General features: G+C 36.3%; 2 protein-coding genes across 4 annotated transcripts in view; both read left to right on the top strand.

The window, feature by feature from the left end:
- cacna1sa (calcium channel, voltage-dependent, L type, alpha 1S subunit, a) overlaps positions 1-13,119 on the top strand; it is a 28,625-nt gene extending 15,506 nt beyond the window's left edge. The window contains exons 23-42 of one of the 2 annotated variants that reach the window (XM_016459345.1): positions 1,450-1,502; positions 1,586-1,732; positions 4,569-4,770; positions 4,845-5,003; positions 5,092-5,202; positions 5,715-5,798; positions 5,894-5,941; positions 6,403-6,429; positions 6,516-6,641; positions 7,296-7,361; positions 7,434-7,525; positions 7,595-7,754; positions 7,941-8,068; positions 8,434-8,530; positions 8,616-8,718; positions 8,912-9,013; positions 9,100-9,233; positions 10,386-10,511; positions 11,238-11,428; positions 12,742-13,119. In XM_016459345.1, coding sequence (XP_016314831.1) covers positions 1,450-1,502; positions 1,586-1,732; positions 4,569-4,770; positions 4,845-5,003; positions 5,092-5,202; positions 5,715-5,798; positions 5,894-5,941; positions 6,403-6,429; positions 6,516-6,641; positions 7,296-7,361; positions 7,434-7,525; positions 7,595-7,754; positions 7,941-8,068; positions 8,434-8,530; positions 8,616-8,718; positions 8,912-9,013; positions 9,100-9,233; positions 10,386-10,511; positions 11,238-11,428; positions 12,742-13,036 — 2,451 coding nt within the window. In that variant the 3' untranslated portion in view covers positions 13,037-13,119. The remainder of the gene's footprint in view (positions 1-1,449; positions 1,503-1,585; positions 1,733-4,568; positions 4,771-4,844; positions 5,004-5,091; positions 5,203-5,714; positions 5,799-5,893; positions 5,942-6,402; positions 6,430-6,515; positions 6,642-7,295; positions 7,362-7,433; positions 7,526-7,594; positions 7,755-7,940; positions 8,069-8,433; positions 8,531-8,615; positions 8,719-8,911; positions 9,014-9,099; positions 9,234-10,385; positions 10,512-11,237; positions 11,429-12,741) is intronic. The other variant, XM_016459346.1, reaches the window with a different exon arrangement.
- Positions 13,120-15,547: 2,428 nt separating this feature from the next.
- kctd20 (potassium channel tetramerization domain containing 20) overlaps positions 15,548-15,724 on the top strand; it is a 5,299-nt gene continuing 5,122 nt past the window's right edge. For both annotated transcript variants that reach the window (XM_016459361.1, XM_016459362.1), the window contains exon 1: positions 15,548-15,630. The gene's annotated coding sequence lies outside the window, so the exon portion shown is untranslated. The remainder of the gene's footprint in view (positions 15,631-15,724) is intronic.

Here is a 15,724-nt window from a genome sequence, read left to right on the forward strand (position 1 = left end):
TATCATCATTTCTCCAGTCTTCAATGTCACATGATCTTCAGAAATCATTCTAATATGCTGATTTGCTGCAACATTGAAACATGAAACATTCTTCTTCTTATTATTATTTTAGTGCTGGGCAACGATTAATCGCGATTAATTTCGTCCAAAATAAAAGTTTTTGTTTATATAATATATATGTGTGTGTACTGTGTATATTTATTATGTACATATAAAGAGACACACATACAGTATATATTTTGAAAATATTTACATGTATACATTTATATTCATATAATTTATATAAATATATTTAATATATAAACATAACATATTTTTCTTAAATATATTCATGCATGTGTGTGTATTTATATACACATAATAAATATACACATTACACACACATATATTATATAAACAAAAACCTTTATTTTGAATGTGATTAATCGCAATTAATCGCGATTAATCGTTGCCCAGCACTATTATTATTATCAATATTTAAAATAGTTGTGTACATTTTTTTCAGGATTCTCTGATGAACAGAAAGATCAGCATTTATCTGAAATAAAAAGCTTTTGTAACATTATACACTATAACAATATTGATCAAAAGTGATTATAAAGACATTTATAATGTTACAAAAGATTTCTATTTTCAGATAAATGCTGTTCTTCTGAACTTTCTATTCATCAAAGAAACCTGAAAAAAAACTCAGCTGTTTTCAACATTGATAATAATCAGAAATGTTTGTTGAGCAGCAAATCAGTATATTAGAATGATTTCTGAAGACTGGAAGAATTATGCTGAAAATTCAGCTTTGATCACAGACATAAATTACAGTTTAACAGATATTCACATAGAAAACAGCTGTTTTAAATAGTAAAAACATTTAAAATTTTTACTGTTTTTGCTGTACTTTGGATCAAATAAATGCAAGCCTGGTGAGCAGAAGAGACTTCTGTAAAAAGCATTAAAAATCAAAAACTTTTGACTGGTAGTGTACAAACACTAGCTTTACACACACTTCAGCATTTTTCCACAAACAGGGTGCTTTGGAAAATGACAAGCATTCTTTTACAGTCCTCATGTCTCTCCGCAGATCAAGCGCCATCTCGGTGGTAAAAATCCTCAGGGTCTTGAGAGTGTTGAGACCTTTAAGAGCCATAAATCGAGCTAAAGGTCTCAAAGTGAGTCGTCCCAGAGCGTCTAGTTTCGGGATTATTACATGATAAATGTCTCCCTGTTCCTCATTATGTCTTTGCTGTCTTTTAGCATGTGGTCCAGTGTGTGTTTGTGGCCATCAAGACCATCGGCAACATCGTTTTAGTCACAATGCTCTTGGATTTCATGTTTGCCTGCATTGGAGTTCAGCTTTTTAAGGTCAGATAGTTCGCTCTTCAGCATCTATGCATGTATGATATTAGAGTGTGGTTTAATTTAATGTGGTTTTTTTTTCTGTTAATCCGGCAGGGGAAATTTTTTTTCTGCACAGACCCGCTCAAAATGACGGCGGAAGAATGCCGGTATGCTTGAACTTTCATTCTTCACTCTGAGATCTCTAAACTCTCCAAATCTACATAATTTTCTCTCCCGGTGATGCTCTCAGGGGAAGGTTTATACAACACCAGGAACATGCTCTCCACGACATGGTGCTCGGTCAACGTCTATGGATGAACAGTGACTTAAACTTTGACAGCGTTTTGAACGGCATGCTGGCTCTCTTCACCGTGTCAACATTCGAAGGCTGGCCAGAGTAGGTTTATAATGAACAACTCCCTTTCAAACTTGTGACCAGTGCTGGCAAAATGAGTGTGAATGCGCACAGGCTAATTTTGAGCTACAGGCAAAATAAGCGAAAAACGTCGATTTTGAGGTTTTTGCAAAAATTTGTTCATTAAGCCCTCTTATAAAACGGAGAGTTCCGGTCCTTGATTCTGATTGGCTGAGCCGCATTTGAAGCTGTTGTAAATGACTCTACAAAGTAACATACACCTTTGTTTACGTTTGTGTGTTGCTCGGCAACCACTTTGTAGCAACCACAACTGTTTCTGAGGAGCTACATTGTTTGGTGGAAGAATACTGTTTTTATTAATATCATTACACTTTATTTGCTCTGTTTTATTTTGTGAAACCTTACTACGTATATGGAATAACCGTTTTATAAAAGCAATAAGCCCCGTGAAGCCGTGGTTTACAGTGAATTTATAACAGCTAAGTAATAATTATACAAATAGTAATTAAACATCCAAAAGTGATCTTTATTTGTATGTTTTCCGTCAGGAGTACCTTTTCTCCGCTTGCTTCTCGCACTGACTCTCATACGAAGCGCACACATAAAGACAACACCGACGGCGCGCGATCCCGATAAATACACACATATACACAGAATTACAGTAATGTCTTAAGTGAACGTTTGGGGGAAAAACTTTGGATGTGCAACATTATATTAGACCTGTGCATTACAGTAAAGTTCATTGCATACCGAGTCCAAAATTTTCGTTTTTTTTCGTATTCGTCAGCCGTTCCTATCAAAATGCATGCTACGGATGCGAAAACACAGAAAATCGAACATGGTCCGAATTTTTTTTTTTGTCGGACGAAAGTTTCGGAGCCAGTGTGTAAACGTGATTGACACAGCGTGAGGTCGTATTTATTTTTCAACGTGCAAAAATTTCGGACGAAAATGTGTGCAATGGCTTCAAGTCTTAAAATAAGCCGTCTGTCTCATTAATGTTAATCAAACGATAAAAGAAACGAGGGAATCACTCGCTGCTCTTGATTGAACTGCTTTTGTAGTTTTAATAATGAATTTATTTGTAATTAACACACTGAGGTGATTTTTACATTTGAATATTTGTTTTTCTTACTTTAATACTTTTGTTTAGATGTAAAAATAAAAAAAATGTACTTATTTCTTTATTATATTTGTTCTTTTTCTGCATCTGTTCTTCTTTATAACAGCAAAGATAAAATAATAAATAGCTATATTGTGATTATTAATATAGTAATGACTATTAAGAAAAGAATTGGAATTAAATATGCAGCGTTGCTAGGTGATTTTGCTTTGGAACCTTCAGAAAACTTTAACTCGATTTTTCTCAAAATTGACTTTGCTGACTCCGTCGACTTCAAAAAGATGTAGCTCAGTCATTTTTAGACAACTCATACATAATTCTGCAGGCCTTTTAATGGAGAATGTAAAAAATAAAAATAACTCATTTTTGAAAATTTGCTCGTTGTTACTCATTTTGCCAGCACAGGTCGCATTTGTACAGTAGCTCTATTTGTCTTCACTTACACTATATTGCCAAAAGTTTCGGGACACCCCCTTCTGATGAACAGATTTGACTACTTTAGTAATTCCCATGAGTACAAATCTTAATGTTTAAGCATATAATTATATTCGGTGACACTTTAGAATACTGTTCCGTCATTAATGAATAACTACACAGGAACAAATGACTAATGCACTATTAACATTGTAGTAACTACGATTACCTAACAAAAAACTCTGATTAACGATTTAGTAAGTAATAGCGCTCAGTTGAAACTGGTATAGTTCAATATTAGCTAATCAATAACTACTATTGTTTCATATATCCTGGAGAACTCCTAAGAACTATTGTATACAGGTTCATAATTAATGTGAATTATGCATAATGAATAATTAAATCTAAAATGAAGATCATGGTAACCCACTAGTAATGACTAAGTATTACCAAATCCTTCTAAAGGAACTACTAATTACTCGGATCAGTATTCTAAAGTGAAAAGCATCATAACTCCCTAATATTGGCTGAAGAACTACCACATTCCACTAAACACGATTACTTACTAATTAATTAATCAGAGTTTCTTGTTAGATACTAGTAGTTACTAGAGTGCTAATATTGCATCACTCGTGTGTTCTTGTGTAGTTATTCATTAATGGTGGAACAGTATTCTAAAGTGTTACCTTATATTCTAGGCAATTGTGTGCTTCTAATTTTATAGCAATAATAGTTTGAACAGGAGCCTTTTCTATTCTAACATGACAGTGCCTCTGTTTATAAGGTTCAAAAAGAAATGATTGATTGAGTCAGTGTGGAAGAACTTGACTGGTCTGCTGTGACTTTAAATGCAGACGTTGAGCCAAAAACTCATCACCAAACACCAATGACGTGCATATGTACAATCATTTTAGACACGTCCAAAACTGTTGCAACACAGATGGAAATACAATTTTTAAATCCAGTAATTATGTTTCCATCTCTGTTGCCACAGTTTTGGAAGTGCCTTTTTCTGTTCTAAAGAAGGGGGGTGCCAATACTTTTGTCCATTTAGTGTATGCACAAGTCATTGGTGTTTGCTGATGAGTTTTTGGCTCAAGGTCTGCATTTAAAGTCACACCAGACCAGTCAAGTTCTTCCACACTGACTCAATCATTTATTTTTAACCTTACACACAGATGCATTGCCGTATTAGAATAGAAAAAGGGTCCTGTCCGAACTGTTGCTATAAAAGTGGCGTCCCAATACTTTTGGCAATATAGTGTAGAACTTTTGATGAAAATGCTGAACACATTTTCCTAACTGCACCTGTATGCGCAGCTTGTTGTATAAAGCCATCGACTCGAATTTGGAAAACGTTGGCCCGATTTACAACAACCGCATTGAGATTTCCATCTTCTTCATCGCTTACCTCATCCTCATCGCCTTCTTCATGATGAACATCTTTGTGGGCTTCGTTATCGTCACCTTCCAAGAACAGGGAGAGCAGGAGTACAAAAACTGCGAGCTGGACAAGAACCAGGTACCGAGCGTCACACAACCGATCGCATGATGAAGTCACAGATTATAATGTGTTTTCTGCATGCACATTCGCAGCGTCAGTGTGTCCAGTACGCACTGAAGGCCCGGCCTCTGAGATGCTACATCCCTAAAAACCCGCATCAGTACCAGGTGTGGTACATCGTCACCTCTTGTTACTTCGAGTACCTGATGTTTCTCCTCATCATGCTCAACACCATGTGTCTGGGGATGCAGGTGAGAACACAGAGGTACAATCCCAGAAGAAACACATTATTTGAATATTGGTTTGAATCTCACTGAGTCTCATTTTTTTATCCTTCAGCACTGTAATCAATCAGATCACATCACCCATCTTTCAGACATGCTAAACGTCATCTTCACTGTACTGTTTACCGTGGAAATGATCCTCAAACTTGGAGCCTTCAAAGCAAAGGTGAGCCCTCCATTTAGACTACTGCCGGAAAACTGCTAATATGTGACCCTGGAGCACAAAACCAGTCATAAGGGTAATTTTTTTTAAATTGAGATGTATGTGAAAGCCGAATAAATGAGCTTTCCATTGATGTATGGTTTGTTAGGATAGGACAATATTTGGTCAAGATCCAACTATGGGTGCAACAAAATCAAAATATTGAGAAAATCGACTTTAAAGTTGTTCAAATTGAGTTCTTAGCAATGCATATTACTGATCAAAAATTAAGTTTTGATATATTTACGGTAGGAAATTTACAAAATATCTTCATGGAACATGATCTTTACTTAATATCCTAATGATTTTTGGCATTAAAGAAAAATCTATAATTTTGACCCAAACAATGTATTGTTGGCTATTGCTACAAATATACCCCAGCGACTTAAGACTGCTTTTGTGCTCCAGGGACACTACTTCTTAAATGCTGAAGTGCATGCAGCATACTGCTTTTAAGAAGTGTTTCTCTCTGGTAGGGTTACTTCGGGGACCCCTGGAACGTCTTTGATTTCATAATCGTGGTGGGCAGTATTGTTGACGTCATACTAAGTGAAATTGATGTAAGTTTCTCAATGTGTTGACTCTGTGCTCCAGTGCTTGGCTTTATCTGTTATATCATTCAGTGCTGATATTCTGGTAATTTCTTTATCTCCAGGCGGCTCTTGCTGCTCAGGGTGGACTGTATTGTCTCACTGGCTGTTCTGTAAATATTTACAAACATTTTTTATTATTTCACATCTACACGTCACAGCATGACTCTACAATTCAACAGAATTTATTATTCCTGCAAACAGAGCTGGGTAGTAACTGATTGAATGTAATCTGGATTAAGTAATCAGATTCCAAAAACTTTAGTACTTGTAATTAGATTAAATTACATTTTAAAATACTTGTATTCAGACTAGTTATGGTACAAGATTATTCTATTTAAATCAATGTGATAAACGAGTTAATCAAAAGTAATCCAAAAGTAGTCTGATTAAATTACCTGAAATGTGTAATGTAATGGATTACGTTACTAACTACAATTTTTGTCATGTAATTTGGAATCAGTAACGGATTACTGTTATTAGCTCTGCCTGCAAATATAATCCAACATTGCAACTGAAATGGATTCACAAGATTCAAAGTTTAATTACTATCTTACATTTTCACTCTTTTCAGGAAGTGAATCCAATGCAAGCCATAGCAGTAAGTAAAGCTTCGATGTGTTCTTTCCAAGAAGATCTATGCCGGTGTTATCCACAGATTCTCAAGCGTTTTTCTTCTTTCCTCAGGACTCTGAGAATATGAGCGTGTCAATCACACTCTTCCGGCTTTTCCGTGTCATGCGTCTGGTGAAACTGCTCAACCGTTTTGAGGGCATTCGCAACCTGCTGTGGACCTTCATCAAATCATTCCAGGTCTGATGCTCCACTGGGTCATTAGGATGAGAGACTCATGCAGAAGCCAAAACAGTTACAAGTTACAGATACATGATGCTGTAAAAAATGATATTTATAATATATGATTTGGGTAAGAATTACACGACCAAGATGTTTCCCTGAATATCAGCATGATTGCATTGTGCCACTACACTGATTTTATACAACAGTAGTTCGATAAGAAGTTAAAATTAAGAGACTTACATTTTAGACACAATTTTGACTGTTTTGACTAAATTTCACGGACGAAAATCGTTCCAATCGGAGCCACAGCGAAACTGTTGCGAGTCTCCGAGCAACACAGCAGCATTTCGTTACTGAACGAATCCACACTTTTGAACGAATCGAGTGAGTCATTGATTAAGTGGCCCATTCATAAAGACATTTGTGAATGAATCAGCCGTTTGAATGAATCAGTTGAATGAATGACTCAATGACTCACTCATTAAAACAGTCATTTGTCGCCACCTACTGCTGGTTTGATTTCATATTTAAAAGTATTGTTGCATTTTCCCCAACATTTTTTATTTGTATGTTCAAAAAAACAAACAAAATATTAATCTGATAAAATTATTTATGCATCTGAAATTTTGTGGTGTAAACGCATTTATGGTAAATGTTTGTGTTTTTCAGGCTTTGCCATATGTGGCTCTCCTCATCGTTATGCTGTTCTTTATCTACGCCGTCATCGGCATGCAGGTAGAACACACCCACAATGAGTGCGATACATTCAGCGCTGTGCTAAATGATAACCTACCTGTTCTCTGTCAGGTGTTTGGCAAAATCGCACTATTAGACGGTACCATGATCAACCGTAACAACAACTTCCAGACATTTCCTCAAGCTGTTCTACTGCTGTTCAGGTAGGAAGTGTGAACGCTTTGCTGTACGAGTTTCTAAGCATGTTTGTAAAAACACATACCTGTCCTCAGGTGTGCCACAGGCGAGGGCTGGCAGGAGATCATGTTGGGCTGTTTGTACGGTCAACGTTGTGACCCCAAGTCAGAATACCTACCTGGAGAGGAGTACACCTGCGGCTCTGGATTCGCTATTCTCTACTTCATGAGTTTTTACATGCTCTGTGCTTTTCTTGTGAGTATTCACTCTCGCTCAAACATGCATATGTATAGACGCACACATCAACTTGCACGTTCTCCAGTTGGGAAGACATCATTTTGATCCCACTTGAAATCCCACTTGAAATTATGACTTTGTGGTGGCATTCTTGTGCATTCAACTCGTAAATATGATCAACGTGCCATATGTGGTCTTTTGCAGATCATTAATTTGTTTGTTGCTGTGATCATGGACAACTTTGACTATCTGACCCGTGATTGGTCGATACTCGGGCCGCATCATTTAGACGAGTTCAAGAAGATCTGGGCTGAATATGACCCCGAGGCAACGTAAGCCAAATAACACTACTGTAACTTTAAAATCAACGTGCAATGGCATTTGCAACACATTTTATTTCCATAATTGGACACTTTTCAACAGGATATTCAATTTTGACTTGATTTTTATCTATCAGGAATTGATTGAATAGTAAAAAAGTGTCTCTTTATAAGAGTGATTAAAAAATAAAAGGGATTGGTAATGTAATCCAATAAAGATAACTAATATTATTGCATTTAACAATTATGTGCAAAGATGTTATATCACTATAAGACCAGGAATGTGTATTAAAAATGTAAAAATGGTCCATTTTGATTGCAGGTTGATTTTAAACGAGATGCATCTGATTATATGTTATTCTGATGTTGTTCTGTAGGGGGCGCATTAAACACCTGGATGTCGTGACGCTGCTGAGGAGAATCCAGCCACCGCTTGGGTTTGGAAAGTTTTGCCCCCATCGTGTTGCCTGCAAGGTGAGACACATTTAACACGCAAACACATTCATATGCACATACCAGTATAATCATTAATTCTCGGCGTTACCATGTTGGTTTCCAGAGACTGATTTCCATGAACATGCCTCTGAACAGCGATGGAACCGTGACGTTTAATGCCACGCTGTTCGCTCTGGTCAGAACTGCACTGAAAATTAAAACCGAAGGTTTGACGCGTTATTTACTTCAAAATGTCATGTTTAATTCAATTCGATTGGCAATTTTTTATAATTATTTGTGAAATTTACTAGCAATTTCTGAGTGAAAATTGTAAGCTGGTGCAGATCTGAAATACATTTATGAAAATTATGTTCATACTCGCCCATTAAAGCATAAATTCTCAGAATTTTCATCCGTCAGGTAATTTCGAGCAGGCCAACGAAGAGCTACGTGCGATTATTAAGAAGATCTGGAAACGCACCAGTATGAAACTGCTTGACCAGGTCATTCCACCAATCGGAGGTAATGCAGTAACACCAATAAAACGGACGATACCGAATAATAAACTGCAATAATATTAGCATTATTAAATGTTTCCTAAATGACAGACGATGAGGTAACAGTGGGGAAGTTTTACGCCACGTTCCTGATCCAGGACCACTTCAGGAAGTTCATGAAGCGCCAGGAGGAATATTACGGATACCGGCCCAACAAGAAAAACAAGAACACCACAGAGATACAGGTCACACATCTCTTCATCTCCGCATGTGTTTCATGGGACAATCAGAATCGCTGCGCGATTAATCGAATGTGATTTCGAATCGAAAGCCGGTTGTGATTAGTAGTAAATCTCCATCACGCGCTTTCAGATAGAGCAGCATTTACTACACAGAGCCGTAGTTCACTGATAAACTACGCAAAAAAAAAAAAAATCGCAGACGATATAATCACACGATTATGAAAACGAAGAAATCGTTCGCGATTATGAAAGCTGTTTGTGTAGCTTCTCCGTGAACTATGGCTCTGTGTAGTAAATGCTGCTCCATCTGTGAAAATACCACATTTTATAACATATTTTTACTCCAAACTCACTTCATATCGTCAGTCCAGTGTTTGAAATAAATCCTTCTGTGAGATGATGTGGCTTCTTACACTGAATAAGGCACGCAACATATTTCATAGCATTCTAAGCAGTGATAAAGGCATTGCATTATTATAAAGCGGATAGTTCCGGTCCTTGATTCTGATTGGCTGAGCCGCATTCGAAGCTGTTGTAAATTACTCTACAAAGTAACATACACCTTTGTTTACGTTTGTGTGTTGCTCGGCAACCACTTTTTGTAGCAACCACAACTGTTTCTGAGGAGCTACATTGTTTGGTGGAAGAATACTGTTTTTATTAATATCATTACACTTTATTTGCTCTGTTTTATTTTGTGAAACGTAACTACGTATATGGAATAGCCGTTTTATAAAAGCAATAAGCCCCGTGAAGCTGTGGTTTACAGTGGATTTATAACAGCTAAGGGGGTTTTCTCCGCTTCACGTCGTACCAAACAACGCCCCTTAGCTGTTATAAATTCACTGTAAACCATGGCTTCTTGGGGCTTATTGCTTTAATATATACTTTATTATAATGAAAATTATAATAATAAGAACTCAGATAAACCATATAATGTCGTAGTCGTGTGTTTATTAGTCACGCTGAATCAATGAAAGCATTTAAATCTTGTTTATTTAGCTAGCGCTATAGGGATTTCCTGGGTTTCTTCTGAGTTTCTCTGGCCTTCGGATGGAGATTTACTGCTGATCACAGAACCGTGCTTCACTGACAAGATTGCGATTTCATTGCGATTTATCGTGCAGCCCTAGTCTCAATCTCTCGTTCTCTCAGGCGGGTCTAAGGAGCATCGAGGAGGAGGCCGTGCCTGAGCTTCAGCGGGCCATTTCTGGAGATCTTCTGAACGACGAGGAGATGGACCGAGCCATGGACGAGGCCGGAGAGGAGGGGATCTACCGGGTGGGTTGAGAATAAAACAGATCAGAGATGATAAAATTAGGTAGAGAAAGATTAAAGGGGTCATATGACGTTGCTAAAAATAACATTATTTTGTGTATTTGGTGTAATGAAATGTGGTTTGGATCATCAGTGACAAATCCTTTACATATGTAAATGTACTTACAGTCTGTGAGTCAGAACAGCCGGCATTGTAGTCTACTCTCCCAGGATCAGGAAACAGTCCTCCATAAAATGTGCTGCACAATGTGCTGCACACATCTGAATATTTGGGTTTAACTGTTCTGGAACAGTGTTGTAAATACAACTTAACCACTGATTTCTAGTTGTGTTCTCTTTTGGAAGACCAAACAAAGTAGTTTCGCTTTCACAACGAAACACACAGCGTCTCCATGACATGGTGGCGGCGGCAACAGCGAGAATAAAAGTTACGCCTTCTTTCTTTGCGTGAACATTTGGGCGGTGTCATGCAAATCTTCCCACATCGTGACGTAGACGTGGGGGCGAGTTAGAACGAGCCGTTTTAGGTAGGCGTGGTTGACTCTTAACTTTTATAAAGAATATCTCTTTGGATTAGAGACTTTAGTATTTGCAACTTTAGAAATCTTATCTATTCACGAACAGCTTGTAACACTCCAAAGAAAAAGGAAAACTTGAAATCGCATCATATGACCCCTTTAATACGTGCTGTACAGCTGTATCTCACCTCTCTCTTCTTCTGTTCAAAAGCGAGCAGGCGGCCTGTTTGGAAACCATGTGGATCGGTTCACGATGGAGAGAGGAACCCCGATGGCCACCCAAGTGACCAGCCAGCGCCCCCTACAGATCGCGGACAGCAGAGCGGAGGAGACGGAGGCCTCGGCTGCCTATGTTCATTACCACGCCAACACCAACACCAATAATAACACAGCCAGACAGAGGTGAGAGCGAAGAAAAAAAACAATAACATAAAAATAACACTTGATGTTACATTTGACGGAAGAACTTTTTTTGCAATTATGATGATGATTAACAAAAAGAAAAGCATTTTTTAAGAAGGTAAATAGGATCAATTTTGAGTAATAATAAAAATAATGCTTTGGCAAATTATCACACTTGATAAAAAACGTTGTTTCTGTGCAATTATGAGGAAGTTGAAGATAAATGTGTATTAAGAAGGTAAATAACCCCATTTAACCTTCTTAATTTTTTATTTTATTTAGATTTGAGGTTGATTATAAATTAAAAACTACAAAAATATCACATTCGCAAGTTATTATATTTAATGAAACAAATTTTTTCTCTTATATTTGATTAAAACTCTTATATGTGATTAAATAATTTGTTTATTTGCAATTATGAAGACGACAAAGATAAATTTGAAAGGTATTTTAAAGGTAAACGGAGTAAATAAGAAATAATGTAAAAATAATAGACTTTTAGCAAAAGTTTACATTTTATAAACAATAAATTATGACATAAAATATATGTGTATTCAGGTTGATTTTAAATTAAAAATAACAAAATAATGCTTTAGTAAAGATTTTATTTGTTTGCAGTGATGACGACGAAGATAACGGTGTATTAAGAATTATTATTTTATTTGCATGAATAAGGTTGATTATAAATTAAAAACAACAAAAATATCACTTTTGCAAGTTATTACATTTAACAAAAGAACTTTTTTCTTTGTAATCATGAGGAAGATGAAGATAAATGTGTTTAGAAGGTAAATAGGGTTCATTTTGATTTCAGGCTGATTTTAACGTAACGTGACTTTAACTAAATAACATTTTAGCAAGTTTTTACACTTAATAAAAGATGTTGTTTCTTTGCAATTATGACAAAGATAAATGTATATTAAGAAGGTAAATAGGCGCCATTTTTTTTTTTATTTAAATGAGAAACAACAAAAAATAACGCCTTAACTAGTTATTACGTTTGCTGAAAGAATCTGTTTCTTTGCAATCATAATGAAGTCAAAGACAAATGCGTATTAAGAAGATAAAGGTTTTAAATGAGAAATAATGTAAAAAATAACATCATTAAATACTACAATCAATCAAAACTGCTCTCCGCAGCTTTAAAATCAACTCAAAAATTGCATTCGTAACGCATTTTATGTCCGTAATCAGTCGTTTTTCAACTGGATATTAAATGGAAAAAACAAATGTAGGGTGGGACGTGATGCTATCCAGAAGAAATAGACTGGATGGTGAAAAGTGATGATTATGCGTATCCTCTCATCTTCCAGCAGACGTGAACTCCGTTTCCCATCATGCATCAGTGCATCCAGACAGCACGGTCCAGTGAGTGCAGCGGAGTTCCTCATCCAGGAGGCTCTGACCGCCAGAGGTTTGGAGAGTCTTGCCAGCGACTGGCGTTTCGTGTCCGTGACGAAGGCAGAGATGGCCGAGGCCCTTCACGTGGATCTCGCCGTGCTGGAGCGGAAATCAGCAGCCGTTCTTAACAAACGTAAAGGACAGTGTGTGTCCAGGAAGAGGGAGACGCCTGTGTCTCGTCCAGATAATACACACTGCCAGGTGTAACCATCATCAGAGGCGTCTGGTAGAGCGGAATTAATAGGGCTGGGTAAAAAATATCTCGATATTAATCAATTCTCATTTTTACGGAACGATATCGATTCTTAAATCCCAAGAATCGATTAGTCTAGCCTGTTTTCAGTTAATGGACGGAACGTTGAAGGGCACTTCCCATCCAATATATCGCAGTAAGCATTGTGCTTTGGTACTTTTAATATGAAGCAAAGTCTCAGATTTCAAATTCTGTCAATTGTATTGCAGTATTCAAACAATAAATGTCGTTTTGGTGCTGTTTAATGTGGAGTGATCGCTGTAGCGCCTCAGTGAACTAATCATCTCCTCCGCTTTATTACTAGTTATAGCACAAAATAAACATGACTAAACATCCGAAGGTAAGTTAAAAGAAAGAGCACAACTTTACAATCCGTATCCTGTCTCATGTAATCACTCAATCTGTTTCAGCCGCGCAAAGACGTCAATATAACGTCTTGTAAACAATGTCACGTAACGTCACATTTACCTCAGAAAAAACACATTTGGTGACCATAAACCGAATTAGTCAGCTAGAAAGATAAACTGTAATAATCTAAATATCCACCATATAACATATTCATTATAAATTTTACTGTTCTTCAATGTTTGAATAAATCAAGTTATGACCGCCACCATTATGTTCATATTTAAAAAAAAAAAGAACTGAAGTAGAAATATTATTATGTAATTGTAACTTATTTTAAAAACTTCATTAAGTGCAATTTTAACAAATCAGTAAATTTTAACCTTCAATATTATAGTAATGTAGTACCAACTGATTCTCATGTATATTTTACAGCATTAGTTGAGATTTTTTTTCTTTGAAAATTTGGCATGTACTGTACTGATATTGAATTGAATCGAATCGGTAATCGAATCGAATCACAAGCTTGTGAATAAGAATTTAATCGAATCATGAAATTTGTGTCAAAACCCAGCCCTAGTAATTAAGGCCAAGCCAGAGAGAAGACATTAACGGGTCATCATCGGGACTCTGATATAACTGTGAGGACTGTCTCATGAGCCAGAACTGCAGAAGAATTTTTTTTTTAAATGGGTTGGAAATATATATATATAATTAGTTACCATATCAACACTATATAGAGAAAAGAGTGCGCCAAAATTCTAAAATCTTTTGAAGATAACGCTGAACATCTATTTTACCACAGTAAAATTTAAATTCTGGTTAAAGTAAATTTTTCGTCTCCGTTTTTATTATTTAAAACGAGACAAATCTGCTATTATTTTAATCTCCAATCTGTTATTTATCAGTTTAGATCGTTTTTTAATGCTTTGATAACTAGCAGAAGACACTAATTCCAGTTGCGCAGATGGGAAACGTTGTAACTGTGCTACAATGTGCCCCGCTATTATTAAACTATGCTATTCTGTGACATTAGTGATGTAATTAACACTATTTAATGAATTTTAATGAGAAACGATGAGAAACAGGTGAATAAAGACTGAGCGTCAATGTTTAATGTTCAGAAATTATTATTTTAAGACATGTAAAGCATTTTTGCGCATTTTTGTGGGCCGTCCCAAACATGGTTGCCATGCGTTCATCGTCAAACTCCAAAATCTGATTATTTTTAATTCTTAAAGAACACCATTATTTTATTTGAATTTTTTATTTTATTTTATTTACAAAATATTTTAGTTTGTCTTGTATATTTTTTAATGCGATCAGATAACATTTTAAGCTGTCATATGGTCATGTTACAACGTGCCCCTCAGATGTTACGATGTACCCCACCTACGGGGCATGTTGTCACATTTCACCAATTTTTGGGCGTAAATAAAGAAAAACGTATACACTGTAATTGTGAAACAAAGTGACATATTTGTACTAGACACGCGTGAAATTACTGCGGATAAAAAAAATTATATTCTGAACCCCATGTGGATTTACGCAAACTGAGAAAGTCAAAAAGTGTTACATTGTGCCGCGCTCTCCCCTATATATACATAATAATAAATCAAATATAGCCTACACTTAATTTACATATTTTCCAACAAAACACTTCTGAAAAGTGACTCTTGTAAGGTGATTTTGCAATGCTTTAGATTTAAAACTGTGATTAAACTTGATGTGAATATAGCCTACTATAGCATTTCTCGACATTATGACGTGAACTGAACATTGTTTAATACAAAACGGTCAACTTACCTGTTTGCCATGGCGTGTATTTACTTATTATTAAAGATTAAGTTATTTTAACAGTTTGTGTTGTCTTAATATCATTTTCAAGACAACCGTCTGCAGCAAGTTATATGTCGTGTCGCGAAAGGACAAATAAATAAATGCAGCTTAAACCATACGAACACAAAGAGACTAGCACTTGCGTGTAGCCTGAGCGTTTGTATGTCTTCGTGACCCACTTTTAAACGAACCCGTCAACTTTGACTCGTTTTAACCGCTGTTGTATGTTAGCCCTCAGAGATCAGATCAGCTCAGCGCGCGCTTCCCGCCCTGCGCGTCACGTGATTAACGTCGGTTAATCCGCGCGCAGTCTCCGTTGTCTTCGAGCAGGAGGATCTTCAATGTTTTGAACGCAGACTCTCCGGTGAGTAACAAACACCTATTATATAGCTTAATGAAAATAGAAATGTATATATATATATATATATATATATATACACACATATATATATATATAT

The sequence above is a fragment of the Sinocyclocheilus anshuiensis genome, unplaced genomic scaffold (assembly GCF_001515605.1).
Source record: "Sinocyclocheilus anshuiensis isolate Anshui unplaced genomic scaffold, SAMN03320099.WGS_v1.1 scaffold1799, whole genome shotgun sequence".
Lineage (NCBI taxonomy): Eukaryota > Metazoa > Chordata > Actinopteri > Cypriniformes > Cyprinidae > Sinocyclocheilus > Sinocyclocheilus anshuiensis.